The sequence below is a fragment of the Lynx canadensis genome, chromosome D4, assembly GCF_007474595.2.
Source record: "Lynx canadensis isolate LIC74 chromosome D4, mLynCan4.pri.v2, whole genome shotgun sequence".
NCBI classification, from domain to species: Eukaryota; Metazoa; Chordata; class Mammalia; order Carnivora; family Felidae; genus Lynx; species Lynx canadensis.
The window spans coordinates 45,353,050-45,377,140 of NC_044315.2; the positions used below are offsets into that span (position 1 = coordinate 45,353,050).

The 24,091-nt window shown below is 38.1% G+C and overlaps 1 protein-coding gene across 1 annotated transcript in view; it reads right to left on the reverse strand.

Annotated features, from left to right (window-relative positions):
- The window catches only part of HACD4 (3-hydroxyacyl-CoA dehydratase 4), a 38,190-nt gene that overhangs the window by 10,805 nt on the left and 3,294 nt on the right, over positions 1 to 24,091 (reverse strand). Inside the window, 3 exon segments of the mRNA XM_030294288.1 lie at positions 4,579 to 4,685; positions 9,196 to 9,308; positions 23,032 to 23,159. Coding sequence (XP_030150148.1) covers positions 4,579 to 4,685; positions 9,196 to 9,308; positions 23,032 to 23,159 — 348 coding nt within the window.

Sequence of the window (24,091 nt, forward strand, 5' to 3'; positions counted from 1 at the left end):
GCTTTTTCTCTAAGATCAGGAACAAGACAAGGATGTCCACTCTCACCACTTTTATTCAACAGAGTACTGGAAGTCTTAGCTGCAGCAATCAGACAAGAAAAAGAAAAAAGAGGTTTCCAAATTGCCAAGGAAGAAGTTAACCAAGATTATTTGCAGATGACATGGTACACTGTATACAGAAAATCCTACAGACTCTACTGAAAAACTATTAGAATTGATACATTCAGTAAATTTGCAAGATACAAAAGTAACAGAGAAATCTGTTCCATTTCTTCTATACACTACTAACCATGTACAGTTGCACCAAAAAGAATGAAACACCTAGGAATAAACTTAACCAAAGAAGTGAAAGGCCTGCACTCTAAAAAGTATAAAACACTGATGAAAGAAGTTGAAGAGGAAACAAACATGCTCATGGATTGAAAAATATCATTAAAACATCCATACTACACAAAGCAAACTACAGATTCAATGCAATCCCTATAAAAACACCAATAGCATTTTTCATAGAACTAGAACAGATAATCCTAAAATTTGTATAGAACCACAAAAATACCTTGAATTGACAAAGAAATCTTGAGAAAGAACAACACAGCCGGAGGTACACTAATTCCAGATTTCAAGATAGGCAACAAAGCTGTAGTAATCAAAACAGTATGGTATTAAAACAGATACACAGGTCAATGGAACAAGATAGAGAACCCAGAAATAAACCCATGCATATATAGCCAATTAATCAATGACAAGGCAAGAATTTACAATGGGGAAAAGACAGTTTTTTTCAATAAATGGTCTGGGAAAATGGGACAGCTATATGCAAAAGATTGAAAACTGGCCCCTTTCTTACACTGTACACAAAATAAACTCAAAATGGATTAGAGACCTAAATGTGTATCGTGAAACCATAAAACTCCTGCAAGAAAACATAAGCAGTAATTTGGCCATCACCCTTAGCAACATATTTACAGATATGTCTCCTTAGGCAAGGGAAATGAAACCAAAATTAAATCATTGGGACTACATCAAAATAAAAAGCTTGTTAAAATTTTTTTTATTTTAAAAATTGTTTGTTCATTTTATTTTGAGAGGGGGGAAGGGGCATAGAGAGAGGGGGAGAGAGAATCCCAAGCAAGGGCTCCATCTCACGTACTGTGAGATCATGACCTGGGCCTAAATCAAGAGCTGCTTAACCAACGGAACCACCCAGGCACCCCCAGATAAAAAGCTTTTGTACAGCAAAGGAAAGCATCGACAAAACAAAAAGGCAACCTAGTGAATGGGAGAAGATATTTGAAAGTGAAATATCTGACAAGGGTTTGATATGCAAAATACACAAAGAACTTATCAATCAGATAGTTAGGGTATTATGCTAAGTGAAATACACAGAGAAAGACAAATACCATATACTTTCATTTACATGTGGAATATAAAAGATAAACAGAAATAGACTTAAATATAGAGAACCAACTTGCGGTTGCCAGTTAGGGAGGTGGTTGGGGGTGGGGGGGATGGGCTAAATAGACAAAGGGGATTAAGAAGTACAAACTTCCAGTTATAAAATGAGTAAGACAAATGAAAGTACAGCATAGGGTGTCATAGTCAAAAATATTGTAATAATGTAGAGTGACAGCTGGTGACTACACTTACTGTGGGAAGCAAATGAGTAATGTATGGAATTGTTGAATCAATGTGTTGTATACCTGAAACTAATATAGCATTGTCTGTTATACTTCAATAAAGAGAAGAAGTTCTATGAAATTATATCTCACATATAGATTATTTATGACATTTCATGAAATAATAATGTCCTATGATTATGTTAAGATGTTATGAGGATAAGTGGGTGAAGGGTACATGGGAACAACGCACGATTTTTGTAACTTCTCGTGAGTCTAAAATTACTTTTCAATAAAAGGATTTGGGGGCGCCTGGGTGGCTCACTTGGTTAAGTGTCCAACTTCGGTTCAGGTCATGATCTCGCAGTTCATGAGTTCGAGCCCACGTGGGGCTGTGTGCTAATAGCTCAGAGCCCGGGGCCTGCTTTGGATGATGCTGTGTCTCCCTCTCTGTCTGCCCCTTGCCTGCTCACATTCTCTCTCTCTCTCTCTCTCTCACTCTCTCTCACTCTCTCTCGAAAACAAAATAAACATTAAAAAAAATTTTTTTTTAATTTTAAGACCGAGGAAATGTCAGGCGACCAAAGCTGTTAGAGAAGCCTGAGCACGATGAGGGTCATGGACCCAGGATCTGCAGTTGACAGCAACACGTGCCATCTAAGATTTCCACTTGCTGCACCTGAGTCTCCAGCATTTTATCAGTATCAACAGTTGATTTGGTTATCTAAAGAACTTGGGTCTTTGTCTTTTATATTATTGTATGGAAACTAAAAAAAGATTACTAAAAAATATTAGAGTTATCAAAAGTCAGGTAGATTGTCTTAACTACGTATTTTTATACTTTGAGGCATTTGAAATCTATAGAAATACATAAAGATAAAACTACAGTTACCTATATTCTGTGCCCCCAGAATCATTATTGATGTTTTGTCACATATGCTTCCAGGATTCTTCTGCATACACTTTGCTTTTTAATTGCAGTAAGTTTATGAATCTAATTTCAATAAAAGAAATAGGTTTTATGGCAAACATACAGGAACATGGATTTCCCAGAAAGGAGAAGACTTAACATTACCAAATAACAAGAATGAAAAAGCTTTCTATACAGCTATTCATCCTTTATGTTTAGGAAAGATCAGTCATATTTCTACTTTATTCCTTTGTATATTCTTTATGGTATTTTTCATATGATACAACAAAGGAATGTACTTAATAAATGTTTCAATGAGTGAAGGACTCCATTCTCAAAGAAATAAGTAATTCAGTTTTGTTTTGTTTTACAATTTTCAGGAGTATTCTCTAGAGTCTCTTGGCATAGTTTTTTTCTAAAAATTAGTAATTCTTTTGAAAGCAAAACACATTTTAAAGTTCTACCTATTGTGATTATTATAATATAAATTTTCTCTGGTCATTGGCAAATAGAAAACATGTGGGTATAATGTATACCCTTTAAGATTATCACCAATGTCACCATTTACGTTAAATTTATTTCTGTATATTTTCCCTCAATTATCTCAATATGCTTTCTTAATTTGTTTATGCCTTCTGTTTTCAAAATTCTTAATGTCCGTTTCAGAAAGTTCCCTACCAGTCTGCCAAATCCATTACAGAAGGAAGTATATATTCCCCTAATATCCTCAAGCTTTTTGCAGGCAGATTAATTATTTAAGTTTTAGTTTTACATTTAAGCTAAGTAACTAGCTTACTTTATATTGTATTCAGTAATTCATTCAGTGTTTATTGGGCATGTATATTGGGTATGTAAGAGAAAGAAAGGAACACAGACAACCTCATATCCCAAGGATATCAGAGGTGAGACAGAAAATAGGCACTAATCAAAGAATCACACAAATGTCTAATTACAACCCGAGATAGGTCTTGTAAAAGACAGATTCATGATGCTGTACTGGGGGGTGGGGGATAGGACTGACTGAGTTGAGAAAGTTGAGGAAGGCTTCCCTGAGAAACTGATGACTGATCTAAAGGTAGAGTCTTTCAACAACAGCCAAACTATGGAAAGAGCCTAAATGTCCATCAACTGACGAATGGATAAAGAAGATGTGGTTTATATATACAATGGAATACTACTCAGCAATGAGAAAGAATGAAATCTGGCCATTTGCAGCAATGTGGACAGAACTGGAGGGTATTATGCTAAGTGAAATAAGCCAGGCAGAGAAAGACAGATACCATATATGTTTTCACTCATATGTGGATCTTGAGAAACTTAACAGAAGACCATGGGGGAGGGAAGGGGAGAAAAAAAAGTTACAGAGAATGAGGGAGGCAAACCATAAGAGACTCTTAAGGACTGAGAACAAACTATAGGTGGGGGGTGGGGGCGAGGGGAAAGTGGGTGATGAGCAGGTAGGAGGGCACTTGTTGGGATGAGCACTGGGTGTTGAATGGAAACCAATTTGACAATAAATTATATAAAATAAAATAAAATAAAATAAATAAAATAAATAAAATAAAATAAAATAAAATAAAATAAAATAAAATAAAATAAAATAAAATAAAATAAAATAAAAATAAAGGTAGAGTCTATTCCTGGCAGAGTGTGAGGCATGGGAGACAGTTAAGTAGGAAAAACAGTCCCACCAGAGGGAACTGAGTTTCTATGCATTAAACATAACCACTGAGTCACTAAATGTTAAACCCCTTTTGGATGAGTACACTGAAAGGTTACAACTCATATAACAAGTTAATGAAGTTAAGGGCCTGTACTCAGATGTCTTCATTCCTCACCCAATATTTTGTCTACCGAGCAAAGCTGCTGCCCCCTCCAACTTTGTTTCTTAACGCTCGGCTTTTTTGCATCAAGGGAAGTGTGCCAGGAATGATACACTGGGTCAGCCGTCAGCGGTAGCAAAAATAGTAATTTAATCATCAAAAGTTAGTGAGCCATTATAACTAGATTGCTTTTGTCAGTAAGCAACACTGCAAGTCACTCTTTGCTTACCTTCAGCGAGAACACACAAAGGATAAATCGGCATCCACAGCGTTTGACTGAGCCAGGTCAAGACAGCATAGGATATTCCTATGACTGACAACATGCTGTAAGTGTATCTAAAAGGAGACAAGGAGCTCATCAACATCATTTCCTGCTGATGTCTGGGAATAACAAGGGAAGAAAAATAGCTTACACTGTAATTAAACACAGAAATACAACTGGAAAGTGCAAAGTCCAAACTTTACTTCCTAGCATTTAAGCAGGAGAAGAGGTTAAAAAACTAATAATAAGGGGAAGGGAACTGTGTCAGCCTGGTTTGTCTCGGGGGGTGGATCTGGATAATTAAGGAAGTGAACAAAGAAAAAGGTAACTCCTATCCCTCAGTGAGTTACAGTTACAAGCTTCCCTGATCAGTGACTTCAATTCACTCAGAAGCTAAGCCCATTTATGAGCACATGGCTAGGTGTTTTAAGACAGACAGACTCGTAAATATCTAGGGAATGAATTTTTAAAATAAAGGTGTAACTTCTAAATCCGTGTTTGGCATCCCTTTGCCTTGTCTTATGATCAATTAAAAGAACTGACCTTAGAATCTCGTTTTGGGTGCAGTAGGTGGTTTTATACCTGCCTTCGTGATGTAATAGATGAATAGCACACATCTTTTTGTTTCCTCCGACTGGGCAGTGATTCTCAAGCTTAAGCATACATCAGAGTCACCCAGAGGTCTTGGCAAAGCACAAATTGCTAGGCCCTCTCCCCAGAGTGTCTCATTTAGGGAATGTGAGGTAGAGCCCTGTGAAGTTGTGTTATAAACAAGTTCCAGGTGATGCTGGTGTCACTGGTCAGGTATCTGTTCAAACTTTGAGAACTACTGGAAAAGGCAATGCATACTATAGAAAAAAAAAAAAAAAACAAAAAACAAAAAACAAAAACAAAACCAACAAACAAAAACCCAAGAAATCTGACACTGAAACACGGAGAAAACGAAATCTTTCTCCCCTTCTAAGACCCCAATTCCATTCCTCAGAGGCAGTGACCAATGCCAGTTTCTTATGTATTCTCTAAATAGTTTGCATTTGCTTATCTATGGGTACAGATATTATACACAACAGCGTGAGCCTTCATTAAACATGGCAGGTTATCAAACTTGATTTTTACCAATCTAAGTGAAAACAGCATCTATTTTTCTTTAAAAAAATTTTTTATGTTTGTTTTATTTTAAGAGAGAGGGAGAGACAGAGCGTGAGCAGGGTAGGGGCAGAGAGAGGAGAGAGGGAGTCACAGAAGCCAAAGCAGGCTCCAGGCTCTGAGCTGTCAGCACAGAGCCCAACGCGGGGCTCGAACTCACGAACCACGAGATCATGACCTGAGCCGAAGTCGGACGCTCAGCTAACTGAACCACCCAGGCGCGCCCTATTTTCCTTTTTAGTACAAGAGTAGATAAGCATCTTCTCATATGTTAAAGCCACTTTGATGAAGTCCAATGTATCTTTTTTCTTTCACTGCTTGTGTTTTTGGTGTCTGAGAATTCACTATCAAATCCAAAACCATGAAGGTTACCCCTACGTGTTTGTCTCAGAGTTTTATAGTTTTAGATCTTACATTCAGTGTTTTGATCCATTTTGAGTTAATTGTTGTGTATTGTGGGAGTAAGGGTCCATTCAGGCGGACATCTGGTTGTCCCAGCACCATTTGTTAAAAAGACTTTTTGCCCTCCAACAATTGTCTTGGTAACCTTGTCAAAATCAATTTACTATAAATGTGAGAGTTTAATCTCTGGACTAACAAGTCTATTCTATGGTATATCCTTATGCCAGGATCACATTCTTGATTATTATTGCTTTGTAGGAAGTTTTCAAACTGGAGAAGTGTGAGTCGTCCAACCATGTTCTTCCTCTCAAGATTGCTGCGGCTATTCTAAGTTCCTTGAATTTCCACACGAGTTTTAAGATCAGCTTCGCAATTTTCTCCAAGCAGCCAGATGGGATTCTGATAAGGATTGCACCGAATGTGTAGATCAGTTTGCAGAGTTTTGCAGTCCTAACAACATTAAGTCTTCAGCCCATAAACACGGGTTATCTTTGTATTTATTTAGATATTTTTAAATTTCTCCCAACAGTAGTTTATAGTTTTCAAGGGACAAATTCTACACATCTTTTGCTAAATTTATGCCTAAGTACTTTTTTTTTTTTTGATGCTTTTATAAATGAAACGGTTTTTCTTAATTTTATTTTAGGATAGGCCATTGCAAGTGTATAGAATACAATTGACTTTTGTATGTTGGTTTTGTATTCTAACGGCCTTTACCAGTTTACTAGTTCTAATATTTTTAGTGGATTCCTTATGATTTATGTACAAAATCATATCACCTGCCAATAGAGACTTCACTCCTTCCTAATACGATTGCCTTTCACATAATTTTCTTGCCCAATTGCCAGAACTTGGCTGGAACTTCCAGTATAATGTTGAACACAAGTGGCAAGAGTGGACATCCTTGTCTCATTCCTGGGTGTAGGAGGAAGGCATCCATTTTTCAACTTAACAATCACTTGGATGCAGATTTTTATAGATGCCTTTATTAGGTTGGGCAAATTTCTAGTCCTTGCATTTACAAAAACATCATTCTAGGGTAAGCTGGGAAGATAATTCCTCCCCAACTTCATAGAGAAAGGAAATTGAGTTTCAGAAAGGTTAGTTAGGTGCTCAGGGATTTCACTTCTAAGTTAGGAGAAATGAAAGTCTTTGTGCACACAAAAGCTTGTACATGGATGTTTATAGCAGTATTCCTCATAACCAAAAGTAGGTCCATCAACTAGAGAAAGGATAAAAGTGGTATATCGATATAATGGAGTATTATTCAGCCATAAAGAGGAAATACTGCTATGTGTTATAACATGGATAAACCTTGAAAACATTAGGCTAAGTGAAGGAAGCCAGTCACAAACGGCTACATACCATATGATTCCATTCATATGAAAATGCCAGCAAATTCATACAGAGAGTATGTTAGTGGTTACCAGGGGCTGAGAGGAGGAGCAAATGGGGACTTTACTGCTAACAGGCTTGGGGTTTCTTTTGAATGCAATGAAAATGTCCTCGAATTAGTGATGATAGTTATACACATCTTTGAATACCCTAAAACCCCCAAATTTTATATTTTAAAAGGGTGAATGTTAAGGTACATGAATTATCTTAATTCTGTTATTTGTTTTTAAAGGCTCAGTGATTGTCCAAGATTATATAGCAAGTAGTGGAGGTGAGATTCATCCTAAGATCTTCTGTGTTGAAAAGTCCTTCCGGACATCATGATGCTGCTCCCGATGCTAAGTCATTTTGTTCTCTAATGGGTCTAACCGAGCTCATCTGAGACTGAACAGGCACTGAGAAATTCGGGCACAACAGAGAACAAGACATCAGAAAGTCACAGTCCCAGATGGGGCTCCTGGTCTCAGGAACGCAAAGTCATGGGCTACAGAAGTCCATGGAATTTGCCCCGACTCTATAAAACTATCAGCTAAAAATGAGAAATAGCTTACACAAATTATATCCACAAAGAATTCAATAAAATAGTTCATTCTAACTCACTCTAGGGGCTCAACCTATTATTTAGAAATATTTTAACTCAGCTAGGTTACTGACAATATAATAAACAAAGATTTACATAACCTCAGCTAAAATGCTATGGCTCGTTTGTTACCTAACCACATCCAGACCTTGCAATGGGGAGAGGCAGGTCTCAATTGTGAAAGCTGAAGTCACAGTTAGGACACCTCCCCAAGATGAGCCTCTGGGCAAAGGGGACTGTTCACCCCACTGCTGGTAAAGGTAAGACTAGACCCATCTCTGAGAAGTTTTCGACATAGAAGGAAACTGAAGATCATCTAGAGGAAAAGATTCTTAACCTGAGGTTCAAGGATTCCCAAAGAATCCATAAAATAACTTCAAAAGTCATTCAAACCCAGTGGAATTGTATTCAAAATGTATCCTGGAGACGAAAAGTGCAGCACAGGGAATATAGCCAATAATACTATGATAATATTGTATGGTGACGGATGGTGACTGCACTTATCCCGGTGAGCACCGCATGAGTAATGTATAGAACTGTCCAATCACTATGTTGTACACCTGAAACTAATATAACATTGTACGTTAATTATACTTCAATAAAAAATAAATGCATGTGGAGGTGCATTTTCCCCCCCAGAGAGATGAGGTCCTGTATTTAAAATATTCTGGAACTCACAGAAAGCAACTTGGAAATCCTGACTGGGATACGATAAAAGTCTTGCTTTGCTTGTTAGAGTCACATGGACAGAGCAATTGCAAGGAATGCCTTTCATTAGCAAACAGCTGTGAGGTTTATTCCAAACTGGTGTTTTGCCAAGTTTTCTGCTGGAAACCTGAATGCGCTGATTTGCTCTTGTAATACCGCAGTAGGTTTTCATTATCTCTGATATGCCCATTATGGAAAGCGCTAAAAATACATTTCCATATCAAGATAAATAATTTGCAAAGGGGTTATGTTTTTCTCTCTCATTCACAGTAACCAAACGTAGGCGGCTATTACTGGTTGCATTGTAGAAAAGCAACTTGGCTTTGTTTTAAGAGATTATTTTGCCTCCTTACCTAACCATATCCAATAGATTCCAAAAGATGAATAAAACACACACCACGTATTTCTCTTGGACTTCCTCTTGACTGGTGATCACCACAAAGAGGATGATTATTCTCTCTGTGAGCTAACAAAGAAACAGCAAAGTCAAGAATTAGGATCATCTGGTAAGCATGTAGGGTAATTTTCTAATTTTAAACACCCCAGTCCCTCTTAAAAGTAGCTTTCACTGGAAATAGGTATACTAAACTGTTAACATAACCTCTGAGGGAGTAGGGTTAGAGGTCCATTTCATTTCCTCCTTTTGTTTTTTGCATTTTGTATTCTCCAAATTATATATAACGAATGAAAAGAAAAGAAAACCTGTATTTTATCTGAATCGGGATAGCTCTCCCCCTGCAAGAAAGGCACACATGTTGTTATTCACTTTGGCAGAAAGCATGGTCCTTGCTCTCGCGGGAAGCAGAGGTAGGAGAATGTGAGGACAGAATTCTGACACGGTGTGAATAATGGGTCGTTTAAAGTGCTCTGTATGGGAGCACAGGTGAGGGAGACACCTGCTTCGGGAAAGGATCTAGAGAGACTCATGAAGACAGGTAACACTTCAGAGGGATCTGGGAGAAGGGACGGGAGTTTGTCAGGTAGACTGAGTAAGAGAAAGGGCATCCTAGGTCAGGGAGCAGACTAAGCAAAGAGGCAGAGGTGTGTGAAAATGCAGGTGTACTGGGGAGTAATGAGAACCCCTGGAGGCTACAGTTGGAGGAAAGTGTAGAGAAGGGAATAATAGGAGATAAAATAAAAAAGGTGTTGGGGCTGGGTTGTGAAGGGTTTTGAATAATGGGCCCAGAAATTTCGATTTCATCTAAGTCATCGTAGCATTTTTTTTTAAGGGGGAAGAGAAGTAATACAATCCTAACCTTTAAAGCCAGTGGAAAATGAAAGAATTCAACATACACATTTTTTTCCAAGTCAGTAAGCATTTCAAATCATTGAGAATTCACACACTTATGGCTTAGCTCCAATTACTGACCTCAAAACACACATTCTTCTTCCCCAATCTAAATATAACATGACTTCTTACATTATACCCCCTGTATAGGCTGCATTTTTTTTCTTTTTCTTTTTTTTTTTTTAAGAGAACATTTTACTTTGCTTTCAGTGGTAAAAGGAAAATGTACTGGAGATTGAAGGAGCATAGTAGTGATTTAAAGAAGGAGGATTGCTTTTATATTTTCAATAGCTGTCTTTATTTTTGAGGCAGATCTAGGAATAATCTGTGACTTAGAATCATAGGCTTGTTAATCCTGGAAAATCACCTACTGCAGAGAAATCCAAGATTTGCAACACTGGGCCCACATGCTCTATCAGCATGGTTTATGACCGCAACACTGAGTCAAGAGGGTCTCTGCTTGGCTAAGGGAATTGCATATGATTCATACGATAATCCATCTAGAGAAGCTATCTACACAGCTGTATTTATTGTGTTAGTCTTTCTTTACAATGCCCTAGTTTCTTAATTTATATTTACATAAAGAAGTATACTTAACTGCAATTATAATTACCAAATGATCCAAGCTTGCTGTCAATGACACCCGGCAGCCTTCAGATAAAAGACTTTAGGCGAACATCTGAGGAGCAAATAAGTACTTAGGAACCACCTAATCTTCCGTTTGGTCAGTGCCTGCTAATTAGGAAAATCATCTAATTTCTGATAAAAATCTCAGAAGATATATACACATGAATGCGTACATAACAACACATATTCCTAATTCTATGGCTCACTACAGAAAGAAAAGACCTAAATACCTCTTGATAAGATGGATCTCTAGGGTCCACTCTAGCCCAATCCTACCTTTTTTACAAATAAAAAACTGGAGAACCAGAGAAATGACTTGCCCTAGTGGCAGACCTAGAAACATATAGATCCCGAGCTTTTTGGTTTCCGGAGTTGTAAGCTATCCATGATGTCAGACTGCCCCTTAACTGATGAGTACAGAGGGGGAAATCTCCTAAAACAGAGAATGTTACTGGACAATAGAATTCACCCTGTTGAGAATCACCACTTGTTACTGATGCAATCCCAATTGCATAGAAATTGGCAATCAACATGCCCCAAAACCCCACAACCACATACATACATATGGAATATGTGACAACACCTCTTACAATGTCAATTAAATTATCTGATGGTTCTTCAACTCTAACTTGACCATTCGATGACAATACACTGGGAGAATCTAGTTGGAGCTATCCTTAAATTGAGAACAGCCAATATTTACCGGTTAATTTGTGTAAGGTTCCAAACATACACCATACCTCATTTAATCTCCACAATGACTCTAAGAAATAAGTGTTTTAATTTTTTCTGCCTTTTATAAAGGGCCTTGCATCTTACAAAGTGAAAGTGACTTGCCTACAGATCTGGGATAAAAATCTAGACGACGTGACTCTAAATCCCTCGTTCTGAAGCACAAAGACATTTTCCCCCTTGTCATTTCATGGGCTATCCTCATACCTAATATCCAGGTTATAGTCTATTCTTTCAAAAAGCCTCTTTTCAAAAATTTTTTTTAATGTTTGTTTATTTTTGAGACAGACAGACAGAGCACAAGCCTGGGAGGGGCAGAGAGAGAGGGAGACACAGAATTCGAAGCAGGCTCCAGGCTCTGAGCTGTCAGCACAGAGCCCATGGGGGGCTGGAACTCACTAACTGTAAGATCATGACCTGAGCTGAAGTCGAATGCTTAACCAACCAAGCCACCAGGTGCCCCTCAAAAGCCTCTTTTGGGGGCGCCTGGGTGGCTCAGTCAGTTAAGCATCTGACTTCAGCTCAGGTCATGATCTCACGGTCCGTGAGTTCGAGCCCCGCGTCGGGCTCTGTGCTGACAGCTCAGAGCCTGAAGCCCATTTCAGATTCTGTGTCTCCCTCTCTCTCTGCCCCTCCCCTGTTCAGGCTCTGTCTCTCTCTGTCTCAAAAATAAATAAACGTTAAAAAAATTTTTTTTTAAAAAGCCTCTTTTAAAAAGTTAAACTTAAAACAAGAACCTCCTTGATATTCTAAATCAACACCAAGACACTTTTGAAGACTAGACTTTTTAAATTTTACTTGCCTTTATGTATAATAATTTGCCCAGTTATTTGGAGCTTTACACCTGTGAGAACTTAGCACTTCATCATTTTAAACAAATCCTAAGAGAACATGACTAATTACTAATGGTTTTTTAATGTTTAGCATAGCTCAAACCAGGTAGAATAAAAGCACCATAAAAAAAAAAAAAAAAAAACAACCAGTAACTTAGGCCAAATGAAACATTGTCATAATGTGGTATACTCAAAAAAGTATGGTAACTATAAAATAAAAATACTTTGCATTTTTATGTTCTTTTTGGGAATCCTAAATTCCAAGTTAAGCAGTGACTAAAAACTAAGTTGTGACTTTATAAATGGCAGCTTTAGTTATGAACTATTCCCTCTATAGAGAGAATTTCTAGAATTAAAAGTAGCAGAAAAAGAAATTAAGAGAACTATCATGTTGGGGCGCCTGGGTGGCTCGGTCGGTTAAGAGGCTGACTTCGGCTCGGGTCATGATCTCGCAGTCCGGGAGTTCGAGCCCCGCATCGGGCTCTGTGCTGACAGCTCAGAGCCTGGAGCCTGTTTCGGATTCTGTGTCTCCCTCTCTCTGACCCTCCCCTGTTCATGCTCTGTCTCTCCCTGTCTCAAAAATAAATAAACATTAAAAAAAAAAAAAGAGAGAACCATCATGTTTACAATTGCACCAAAAATAACAAAACATCTAGGAATAAATGTAATCAAGGAGATAAAGGTAAAACTATAAAACACTGATGAAAGAAATTGAAGATGACACATAAATGGAACGGTATTCCACGCTTACTGATTAGAACCAGTATTGTTAGAATGTCCACACCACCCAAAGCAATCTACAGATCTAATGCAACCCCTATCAAAATGCCAACAACATTTTTCACAGAACTAGAATAATCCTAATTTGTTTTTTTAATTTGAGAGAGCACACGAGTGTGGCAGAGGGAGAGAGAACCTTAAGCAGGCTCCACACTCAGCATGAAGCCATGTGGGGCTTGATCCCATGACCCGGGGATCATAATCTGAGCTGAAATCAAGAGTCAGATGTTCAACCGAGCCAACCAGGTGCCCCAACGATCCGAAAATTTGTATGGAACCACAAAAGACCTCAAACAGACAAAGCAATGTTGAGAAAGAAGAACAAAGATGGAGGTATCACATTCCCTGATTTCAAGATACGTGACAAAGCTGTATTAGTCAAAACAGTATGGTACTGACACAAACGACAGAGATATAGATCAACAGAACAGGAGCCTGGAAATATACCCACACATCTCTGGTCAACTAATCTAAGACAAAGTAGGCAAGAGGACACCGTGGGGAAAAGACAGTCTCTTCAACAAATGGTACTGGGAAGATGAGACAGCTACATGCAAAAGAATTAAACTGGACCACTTTTTTGCACCATACACAAAAAAACTCAAAATGGGTCAAAGACCTAAACGTGAGACCTGAGGCCATAAAAATCCTAGAAAAAAACATAGGTGATAATTGCTTTGACATCAGCTATAGAGATGTTTTTCTAGATAGGTCTACTCTGGCAAGAGAAACAAAAGTAAAATTAAACTATTGAGACTAAACCAGAATAAAAGACTTTTGCATAGGGGAGGAAACCATCAGCAAAAAGGTAACCTACTCAATGGGTGAAGATATTTGCAAATGCTATATATCCTATAAGGCATTAATATCCAAAATAATAAATAACTTATACAACACCAAAAATACACCAAATAATCTGATTAAAAACAAGCAGGGACCCAAATAGACATTTTTCCAAAGAAGATATCCAGATGGCCAACAGACACATGAGAAGATGCTCAACATCCCTAACCTAATCATTAGGGAAATGCAAATCAAACCCACAAGGAGATATCAATCAGTCAGAATGACTAAAATCAAAAACACAGGAAATACCAAGTATTGGTGAGGCTGTGGAGAAAAGGAGCATCGGTACACTGTTGGTGAAAATGCCTGTGGTGCAGTCACTGTGGAAAACAGTATGGAGGTTCCTTAAAAATTCAAAATAGGGGCGCCTGGGTGGCGCAGTCGGTTAAGCGTCCGACTTCAGCCAGGTCACGATCTCGCGGTCCGTGAGTTCGAGCCCGTCAGGCTCTGGGCTGATGGCTCAGAGCCTGGAGCCTGCTTTCGATTCTGTGTCTCCCTCTCTCTCTGTCCCTCCCCCGTTCATGCTCTGTCTCTCTCTGTCCCAAAGATAAATAAACGTTGAAAAAAAAATTAAAAAAAAACTTAAAAAAAAAAAAATTCAAAATAGAAATACCATATGATCCAGTAATTCCACTGGAATTCCATTTACCCAAAGAAAATGAAAACACTAATTCGAAAAGATATACACACCCCTATGTTTATAGTAGCATTACTGACAATAGCCAAGATATGGAAACAACTCAAGTGTGCATCCATAGATGGATAAAGAAGAGACGGGGTGTGTGTGTGTGTGTGTGTGTGTGTGTGTGTGTGTGTGTACACGTATATAATGGAATATTACTCAGCCATTAAACAGGACAAAATCTTGCCATGTGCAACAACATGGATGGACCCAGAAGATACAATGCTAAGTGAAATAAGTCAGAGAGAGAAAGACAAACACCATATAATTTCACTCAAATGTGGAATTTAAGAAACAAATGAAGAAAAAAAGAGAAACAAAAAAAACAGACTCGAATACAGAAAACAAACTGGTGGTTGCCAGAGGGGAGGTGAGTGGGGTGATGGGTGAAAGAGATGAAGGGGATTAAGAGTACACTTATAGTGATGAACACTGAGTACAGAACTGTTGAATCATACTGTACATCTGAAATATAACACTACGTTTTTTAATTTTTTAAGTTTATTTATTTTGAGAGACAGAGCAGAGGAGGGGCAGAGAGAGAGAGGAGAGAATCCCAGGCAGGCTCCATGCTGTCAGCACGGAGCCCAATGTGGGGCTTGAACTCACGAACCGTGAGATCACGACCTGAGCTGAAACCAAGAGTCGGACGCTTAACCGACGGGAGCCGTCCAGGCGCCCCAACACTGTATGTTAATTATACTTACTTCATTTAAAAAAAATAAAAATTAGCCTCAAAGACTATTATTTTACTAAATAACCCAAACTATTTCCATCCTATGAATTTCTGTCAAGAACCTTAGAAGCAGATCTTTAACGTGTTCAAAACCATCAATTACTTTCTTCTGTAAGACAAAAACGTTGACATAATTTTATTTATGTATATTTTTGTTTATTCATCATTCATCATACTTATTAAGTGCACTGTTCTGGATCCTGGGAGATCTAGCCATGAATAAGACCAAGGCCCAGCCTCAGGGTATCTATATCCTACTTGGTAAGATATACAATAAGCACATTTAGAAGAGTTGAGAATTCAAGACAAATAGCCTAAATCCAAATTTTCACTCCACCATCCACAATTTATGTGGCCTTCAGTCATTTATTTAACTTCTGTGTTAAGTAATTACACTGGAAATAATAATTAGTATTAATATTACGTAGTAAATATTTAGTATAAGGTTATTGTGAAGATTAAATTAGTTAATGCACATGGACTTAGAAAACTATTTGGCACATAAAAAGTCCTAAATTGGGGCGCCTGGGTGGCTCAGTCAGTTGAGCATCTGACTTCGGCTCAGGTCATGATCTCGTGGTCTGTGAGTTTGAGCCCCGCATCGGGCTCTGTGCTGACAGCTCAGAGCCTGGAGCCTGCTTCAGATTCTGTGTCCCCCTCTCTCTCTGACCCTCCCCGTTTATGCTCTGTCTCTCTCTGTCTCAAAAATAAATAAATGTTAAAAAAAATTTTTTTTAAAAAGTCCTAAATAAATGTAAGCTATTATTAATAAAATAAATATAATTTAATGTAGTGATTAGTACATTAAGGCTATCAGTGAAAGGGCGCCTGCATGGCTCAGTCAGTTAAGCGTCCAACTCTTGATTTCAGCTCAGGTCATGATCTCACAGTTTGTGGGATCGATCCCCACATTGGGCTCTGCACTGACAGCACAGAGCCTGCTTGGGATTCTCTCACATGCTGCCCCTCCTCCCTCAAAATAAATAATTTTTTTTTTTTTAAAGACTATCAGTGAATAAAAAAGGTGAATCTCAGCATCTTTAAAATTATACTATAAATAGTTTTTTAATGATCACACTAAAGAACTGCATGGATCAAACGCAAAAAAAAAAAAAAAAAAAAAAAGGAAAAACCTAAAATCCTACCTACAGAGTGAACTGTGCCATTCATTCCCAGGAGGATTCAACATTGAGAAGGTCAGCCTGACACAGTCTCCAGGACAGTTTTATCTCCAACAACGTAAACCTGATCTCAACTCAAAAGTGGAGAGAAAATCTCTGTGATTTCATGGAAAACCAGATTATTTAATCCAGCAATGCAAAAACGTACCTGCCACACAGCTAAAAAGAAATCAGGGTGCAACTTGGCGGTCTTCCGAAAAGGGTTTACGTTACAATACTCTGTTGGCATTTCCTTCATGTTTGTTCTCAGAATCTAAGACTGTGTGAGATCCTTGGAGGGATTTTTGACCAGCAGATGCTTGCTTGCCCTTATCAGGAATGGGAGGGGATTATTAGTAAATGTAACAATGGTTTTGCAATTTAGGTTCACAAATGGAAGTTTTGTAGGCACAGGAATTTCAGGAATTTCCTGGTGTTTTGATCTATAGATTTTTAGTTTTGTAAAATGAATACATGTGCAGCAGTGTTTATTGCAATGCAAAGGAAGAATGCAGAGTTTAGACTTTTTAATTCGATTTTATATGAAGTCTTTGAATTTCAAACATTTCTCAAAACGCAAAGGAGTAAATTGGATTACTCTGAGGATTTCCTAAAGGTATATCAGTCTAATATCCTGATACAAAGGTTAGTTTTGTGGAGATTTTCCCCTCCTGGAGTTGAGACATCCAGGAGGATCAATAAAAACCTCTTTCTCAGGCTTCTGCACAAAGTCAGAACAAAGTCCTTCAAAATCAGTATTTCAGGGTTGGTAGTGTTTCCACACTATGAAAACCAAGCTATTTTGATTACCTCTATTGAAATAAATGAATTTCTCAATTCAACTTTTAAAATTTAATTTAATTAATTAATTTATTTATTTTTACCAAGCTAAACATGGGGACTCTTTTGGAAGGAAGGGGTTGGAGAGGAGTAACACCTACTTTTATATTCACTTATATTATCATGTGTTAAAATAGTTCTGTGTTTCTTTTGGACCTTTTTTATTTTCCCATTTTATAAATTAAAAGCATATTTATATGTTTTATATATTGTATTATTAAAATTAAAAGTTTACTGTATTTCTCTATATAACTTTTTTTTAATATTTATTTTGAGAGAGAGACAGAGTGAGAGCACAAGCAGGGTAGGGGCAGAGAGACAGGGAGACAAAGAATCCAAAGCAGGCTCCAGGCTCTGAGCTGTCAGCACAGAGCCTGACATGGGGCTCAAACTCACGAACTGTGAGATCATGACGTGGGCCAAAGTTGGACGGTCAACCGACTGAGCCACCCAGGAGCCCCTTCTCTATATAATTTTAATTGACATGTAATTATTTCCAAAAAGGATGTCTTTAAGCAACGATTTATGTTATAGGTTTGCCTTTTACTCCTAAAGTGTGTTTTTTTAAATATATAAAATTTATTACTGTTTACTGTATTTAATGTATATTGTGTATTTTGAAAATACATAAAAAATTTTATTCCGTTAAATTATTTTAGTCTTATTGTCAATGGGTTTCCTCCCCTTTTGCAATTGTGTGTGATTCATAATGGCTTTTAGAAATTCATAATGGCTTTTCCCTATCAAAAAATACGTGTGTATACAACATCCAGAAATGCACAGAACAAAACACGGAACACAAACACACCTTCTATAAACCCACCGCAATCATTTGATACATGGTTCAGTTAGTTAAACTTTCCTATTGCTTTATGAAATCACTTATCTTGAGATTTTGGAAGACCAGTTTCCCAAAAAGATAATTCAGTCGTAACTTAGTCTCGCAAAGGTAACGGCAAAGTGACATCACAAATTTGTGGACGTGTTTTTCAGCCCACTGAAAGCAGTTGCACACCAATGCATTTTTTATGATGCTATATGCAATCAGCTAGGCTAACTGTGGAAAGAAGCTTAGCCACAATCTTAACTACAGTTTCTTCACTTAAAAATGGGGAAACAGGAAAACCAAGAATGATTACACAACCTTAGAGTTTTTTTGGTTATTTTAAAGCAGGGGCCTCCCGAGTCATCTCATAATGAGGGAATTCTTCTAATTGTCTGCAGAGCTCAAATGAAGGAAGGGGGTTGAAAATGAAACTTTGAATATGATGAGACGGATTTTCAAAGCTTTTTCCAACACCAGGTCTATTTGGAAAACTATAGAAAAGACAGTAAATGAATACCACAAATAGAGGACAGATAAAATCTGAAAGAGATAAAAAGAGGAAGGCTAACAATCACAACAAAAATTAATAGTAGCCCAGGATGAAAATGGTAGCTGTCTTCCCTCATGTGATAAATCCCTCACTTGTCATCCCTCCCAACAAAAAAGACTTAAAAATCATTTGAGCCCCATGAACAGCAGACACTTCAAATCACTCTCAATAAAAAGATTCAATGTAGATTTGCCTTTTTTTTTTTAATTACCAAACCAGGATATAGTTTGATTACACTGACCATAGTTCTATAATTAGATCACATTAGATTAATAGTGAATATAAGCACATTGAAATAGTCTGGAATTTCTGGAACTCCAAGACATCAGATTTCTAAGCTGCATAATAATTTCTATAACTAGGCAAGCCTACATAATTTTGGAAATCATAAAAAAGGTGCACATTTTCTAGGCACAATTAAGGTGCTCTGTTTTCTTTCTTACAAGTCTACTTATCCCGTGCCTCACTTGCATGCCTTACGATGTCAATAACTAAAATAACATTACTCTTAATTTTGAAAGTGCTGTTTCACCATGAAACTGATATTAGCCAATTTAGCCTAAGAAAGTAAAAACTTCAAAAAATATACACCAAAGAATACCAAAAGAAAGTATGCCAAAAGAAAACATGACTTAGACTTTCAACGAGCTTGGTCATCCTCCAGGTAAAATAATTCCATGATAGACTACAACTTGCATTCAACCTGGATGGTTAATTCTGTTCTCTAAATTAGCATGATGGAATGTTGGAACTATAAACATTGTGTTAGTTAACATATAAAAACATCAATAACTCTTGTTCCCAAATATGCTGCTTCTGGGACAGACATGTACTCCTTTTTTTTTGTAAGGAAATACATTTAAGGGAAGTCCATCTAGGTCTTGGCTAGCTGACTACTCTGTTATTAGGAGTCAGGCTCTAAATATTATCCTGACTTTTATTTTACATTTGATATTTCAACACTTAAAATGTCTTCATCTTAATGAACACTATTTCTCTACTTTTATTTAATAAGTAAAATTTAAAATCTCCCATAAACTTATAATGCTGAGTTCTTAACAGCCTCTTTAGGATTACAGTCCTATTTCCATCTTTTAAACTTTCATGGTATTTTTTTTTTCTCTCTCTCTCTCACCTTACCAGCAATAATTTCCTATACTGGATCTCCACCCGTGAATTTCTCACCTTCCCTTCCACCGGCCTTTAAAAAGGAACATGGCCATCTAGAGCTAAAGATACAGTAGAGGAAACAAAAAATAGCTGAACAAATGGCAATAGCTCCCAGATATTCTATTCTAAGTGCTAGGAAATTATCTCACCTGTTTTTTCAGTTACTCCAAGAGATACAAGTTACTTTCACATCACTTGAGAAAATGATTCAGAACAATTGGTTCTGAACAATTGGTTCAGAACAATTTTTATGTTTTTTGTTTGTTTTTAAGAGAGAGAGACAGAGTGTGAGCAAGGGGAGGGGCAGTGAGAGGGAGACACAGAATCCAAAGCAGGCTCCAGGCTCTGAGCTGTCAGCACAGAGCCCGACGCAGGGCTCGAACCCACGAACTGTGAGATCATGACCCGAGCCAAAGTTGGACACTTAACCGACTGAGCCACCCAGACGCCCCAACAATTTTTGTTTAAATCCATAACTAGTTTCTACTCCTGAAACTACTATTACACTATATGTTAGCTAACTGGAAGTTAAATAAAAACTTGACATAAGAAAAACAATTATAACAACTAGTAAGAGCTAGAAGTGGGATTTGAATCCAGGTCTGTAGGATTCCCAAGTCTATGATTAGATGCTATACTAGATAAACATATATCTCTCCTTTCCATTTGTATTCAGTAAAAGTGGCAGAAAGAACAAGAAATGGCTAAGTATTCTATTCTTTCGATATGGATGAAGGACACTTGTTTTTTCTGTTTGGATCATTTACGCTTTGCCAGATATTTTGTGTGGTGTCTTTTTCAACAGCTCAATGACGGTGGATATGATCTCACAGTGAAAGGCAGAGGAACCAGGTGTCAACTGAAGTCTGAATGACTCCAATCCTAGGACTCTCCTCTGTCCTACACTGCCCAGGGTGGTGGCACAGTGAGCATGGGAAGGGCTGGGAAATCTGTCCCTAAGACAGGATCACTAAAGTGTTGCACAGACCAACAGCGTCATTGTCCTGAATGTTTCCAAATGGCTCTTCTAACCACGTAGGGTCTTAGAATGAGGTGGGGGTTTTTGTTTTGTTTTGTTGTTTGTTTTTTATAGAATTCGTATTAGTGACTTGGGTTGCAAGTTTGCAGGGGTTTGCTTTTTAACTGCTAGCTTTAAGTCAAGGGAGGCGGAAACAGTACAAAGTATAAAACAGATTCTGTAAGACTGATAATGTGATTAAAACCACCCTGCAGAACCATGCTCATGGATTGGAAGAATCAGTATCATTAAAATGTCCCAACTACCCAAAGCACAGATTCAGCGCAAACCCTATGAAACTACCATGAGCATTTTCACAGAACTAGAAACAGTAATCCTAAAATTTGTATGGAACCACAAAAGACCTCGAACAGACAAAGTAGTCTTGAGGAAGAACAACACAGTGGAGGTATTACAATCTCAGATTTCAAGATATACCACAAAGCTGGAGTAATCAAAACAGTATGGAACTGGAACCAAAACAGACACACCCGGCAGTGGAACAGAATAGGGAGCCCAGAAATAAACCCATGATTATATGGTCAATTAATCGTAGACAAAGGAGGCAAGGGTATCCAATGGGGAAAAGACAGTCTCTTCAAAAAATGGTGTTGAGAAAATGAGACAGCTGCATGCAAAAGAATGAAACTGGACCTCTTTCTTAAACCACACATGAAAACAAACTCAAAATGGATCAAATGAGACCTGAAACCACGAATATCCTAGAGGAAAACATAGGCAGTAATCTCTTAGACATTAGCCTTAGCAACATATTTACACTTCTGTCTCACTATATTGTAAAGGGAAACGAAAGCAAAATTAAACTACTGGGTCTACACCAAAATAAAAAGGATTTGCACAGCTAATGAGACCATCGACAAAACAAAAAAGCAATCTAGTGAATGGGAGAATACTTGCATGTGAAATACCTGAGAAGTTAGTAACCAAAATGTATGAAGAACTTAGACAACTCAACACCAAACAAACAAACAAACAAACAAAACCCTGGTCCAATTTAAAAATGGGAAGAGGACCTGAATAGACATTTTTCCAAAGGAACCATAAGGATGGCCTACAGACACATGAAAAGATGTCCAGCATCACTTACCATCAAGAAAGGCAAATCAAAACCACAATGAGCGGGGCGCCTGGGTGGCGCAGTCGGTTAAGCGTCCGACTTCAGCCAGGTCACGATCTCGCGGTCCGTGAGTTCGAGCCCCGCGTCGGGCTCTGGGCTGATGGCTCAGAGCCTGGAGCCTGTTTCCGATTCTGTGTCTCCCTCTCTCTGCCCTCCCCCCCCGTTCATGCTCTGTCTGTCTCCGTCCCAAAAATAAATAAACGTTGAAAAAAAAAATTAAAAAAAAAAAAAAAAACCACAATGAGCTATCACCTCACACCTGGCAGAATGGCTAGAGTCAAAGAGACAAGAAACACGTGTGGGCAAGGATGTGGAGAAAGGGGAACTGTTGCTGGGAATATAAATTAGTGCAGCCACGATGGAAAACAGTATGGAGGTTCCTTAAAAAATTAAAACTAGAAATAACATATGACTCAGTAACTCCACTACTGGGTATTTACCCAAAGAAAACAAAAACACTAATTTGAAAACACATATGCACCCCTATGTTTATTGCAGCATTATTTACAATAGTTAAGATATGAAAGCAATCCAAGTGTCCATCCACAGACGAATGGATAAAGAAGATGTGGTCCACACACACACACACAGGAATAGTAGCCATGAAAAAGAATGAGATCTTGCCATTTGCAAGACCATGGATGGAGCTAGTGGGTATTATTCTAAGTCAGTCAGAGAGAGAAACACAATACCACATCATTTGACTTACAGACGGCACCTAAAAAACAAATGAACCCCCCCAAAAAAAAACAAAAAAAAACCCAACCCCAAACAGACTCTAAAATACAGAGAGCTAACTGATGGCTACCAGAGGAGAGCTGGTTGGGGGATGGGTGAAATAAATACAGAAGATTAAGAGCTTCAAACTTCCGGTTATCAAATAAGTCACAGGAATGAAAAGTACAGCATAGAGATTACAGTCAATAACATGGCTAAAAATAAATAAATAAAACCACCACCTACCTGCAGAAACCTAGGAAGGAGATGGTTTGGTTCAATGCCGACACATATGTGCAGCAACTCCAAGAGGGAAATGGATTGGCAAACGCGCATCACAAGACCGATAGCATAAAAAGTGTCAACCATGGAATCTGCGTCAGGGAATTAAACACAGATACAGTAAGTAAAAACTAGGTCATAACCCAAACCTATGTAGCACTTTGAAATAAAAATCACTGCACAGGTGAGAAATTTCCTAAACAGCTACTAAATTGCTAAGAATACTATGCAACCAGGGTGCCTGCGTGGCTCAGTTGCTTGAGTGCCAACTCTTGATTTCGGCTCAGGTCACGACCCCAGGGTTCTGGGATTCAGCCCCGCATCGGGCTTTGCGCTGAGCATGGCGTCTGCTGAAGATTCTCTCTTCAGGCATCTGGGTGGCTCAGTCGTTTGTCCAACTTCCGCTCAGGTCATGATCTCGTGGTTCGTGGTTCAAGCCCCACATCGGGCTCTGCTGAGAGCTCAGAGCCTGGAGCCTGCTGCAGATTCTGTCTCTGTCTCTGTCTCTGTCTCTGTCTCTCTCTCTCTCTGCCCCTCCCTTGCTCATGCGCACTCGTTCTGTCTCAAAAAATAAAAACATTAAAAAAAACTTCTCTCTCTCTGCCATGCTCGCTCTTGCTCACACACATTCTCTCTAAAATAAAAAAAGGAATACTATGCAACCAAAGAAAGCACTTCATATCATAATACATCTTAATTGTTCCTCTTCCAAAAAAAGAAGTAAAAATCTGCAAAAGAAGGATCATGGCCAAAGCTATAGTATTTATTCCCTATATTGTAAAGCAATTCCTGCATAAAAGCAACCTGGTAGAATCTAGACTGTATCAAATGTGAACAGGTTGGAGGTAAGCTTATTAAAGAAGCTGGCATATTCACAATGTTTCCATGGACAAGAAAATGACAAAGATGAGAAAAATACTTCAGAGAAGCTTTATGGAAAAGGCATTAATAATGTGATATTAAATAACGTGTATCTAGCGTTTGCATCCTATACATACTTGGTTGGTGCTTTCTGGATCTTTGT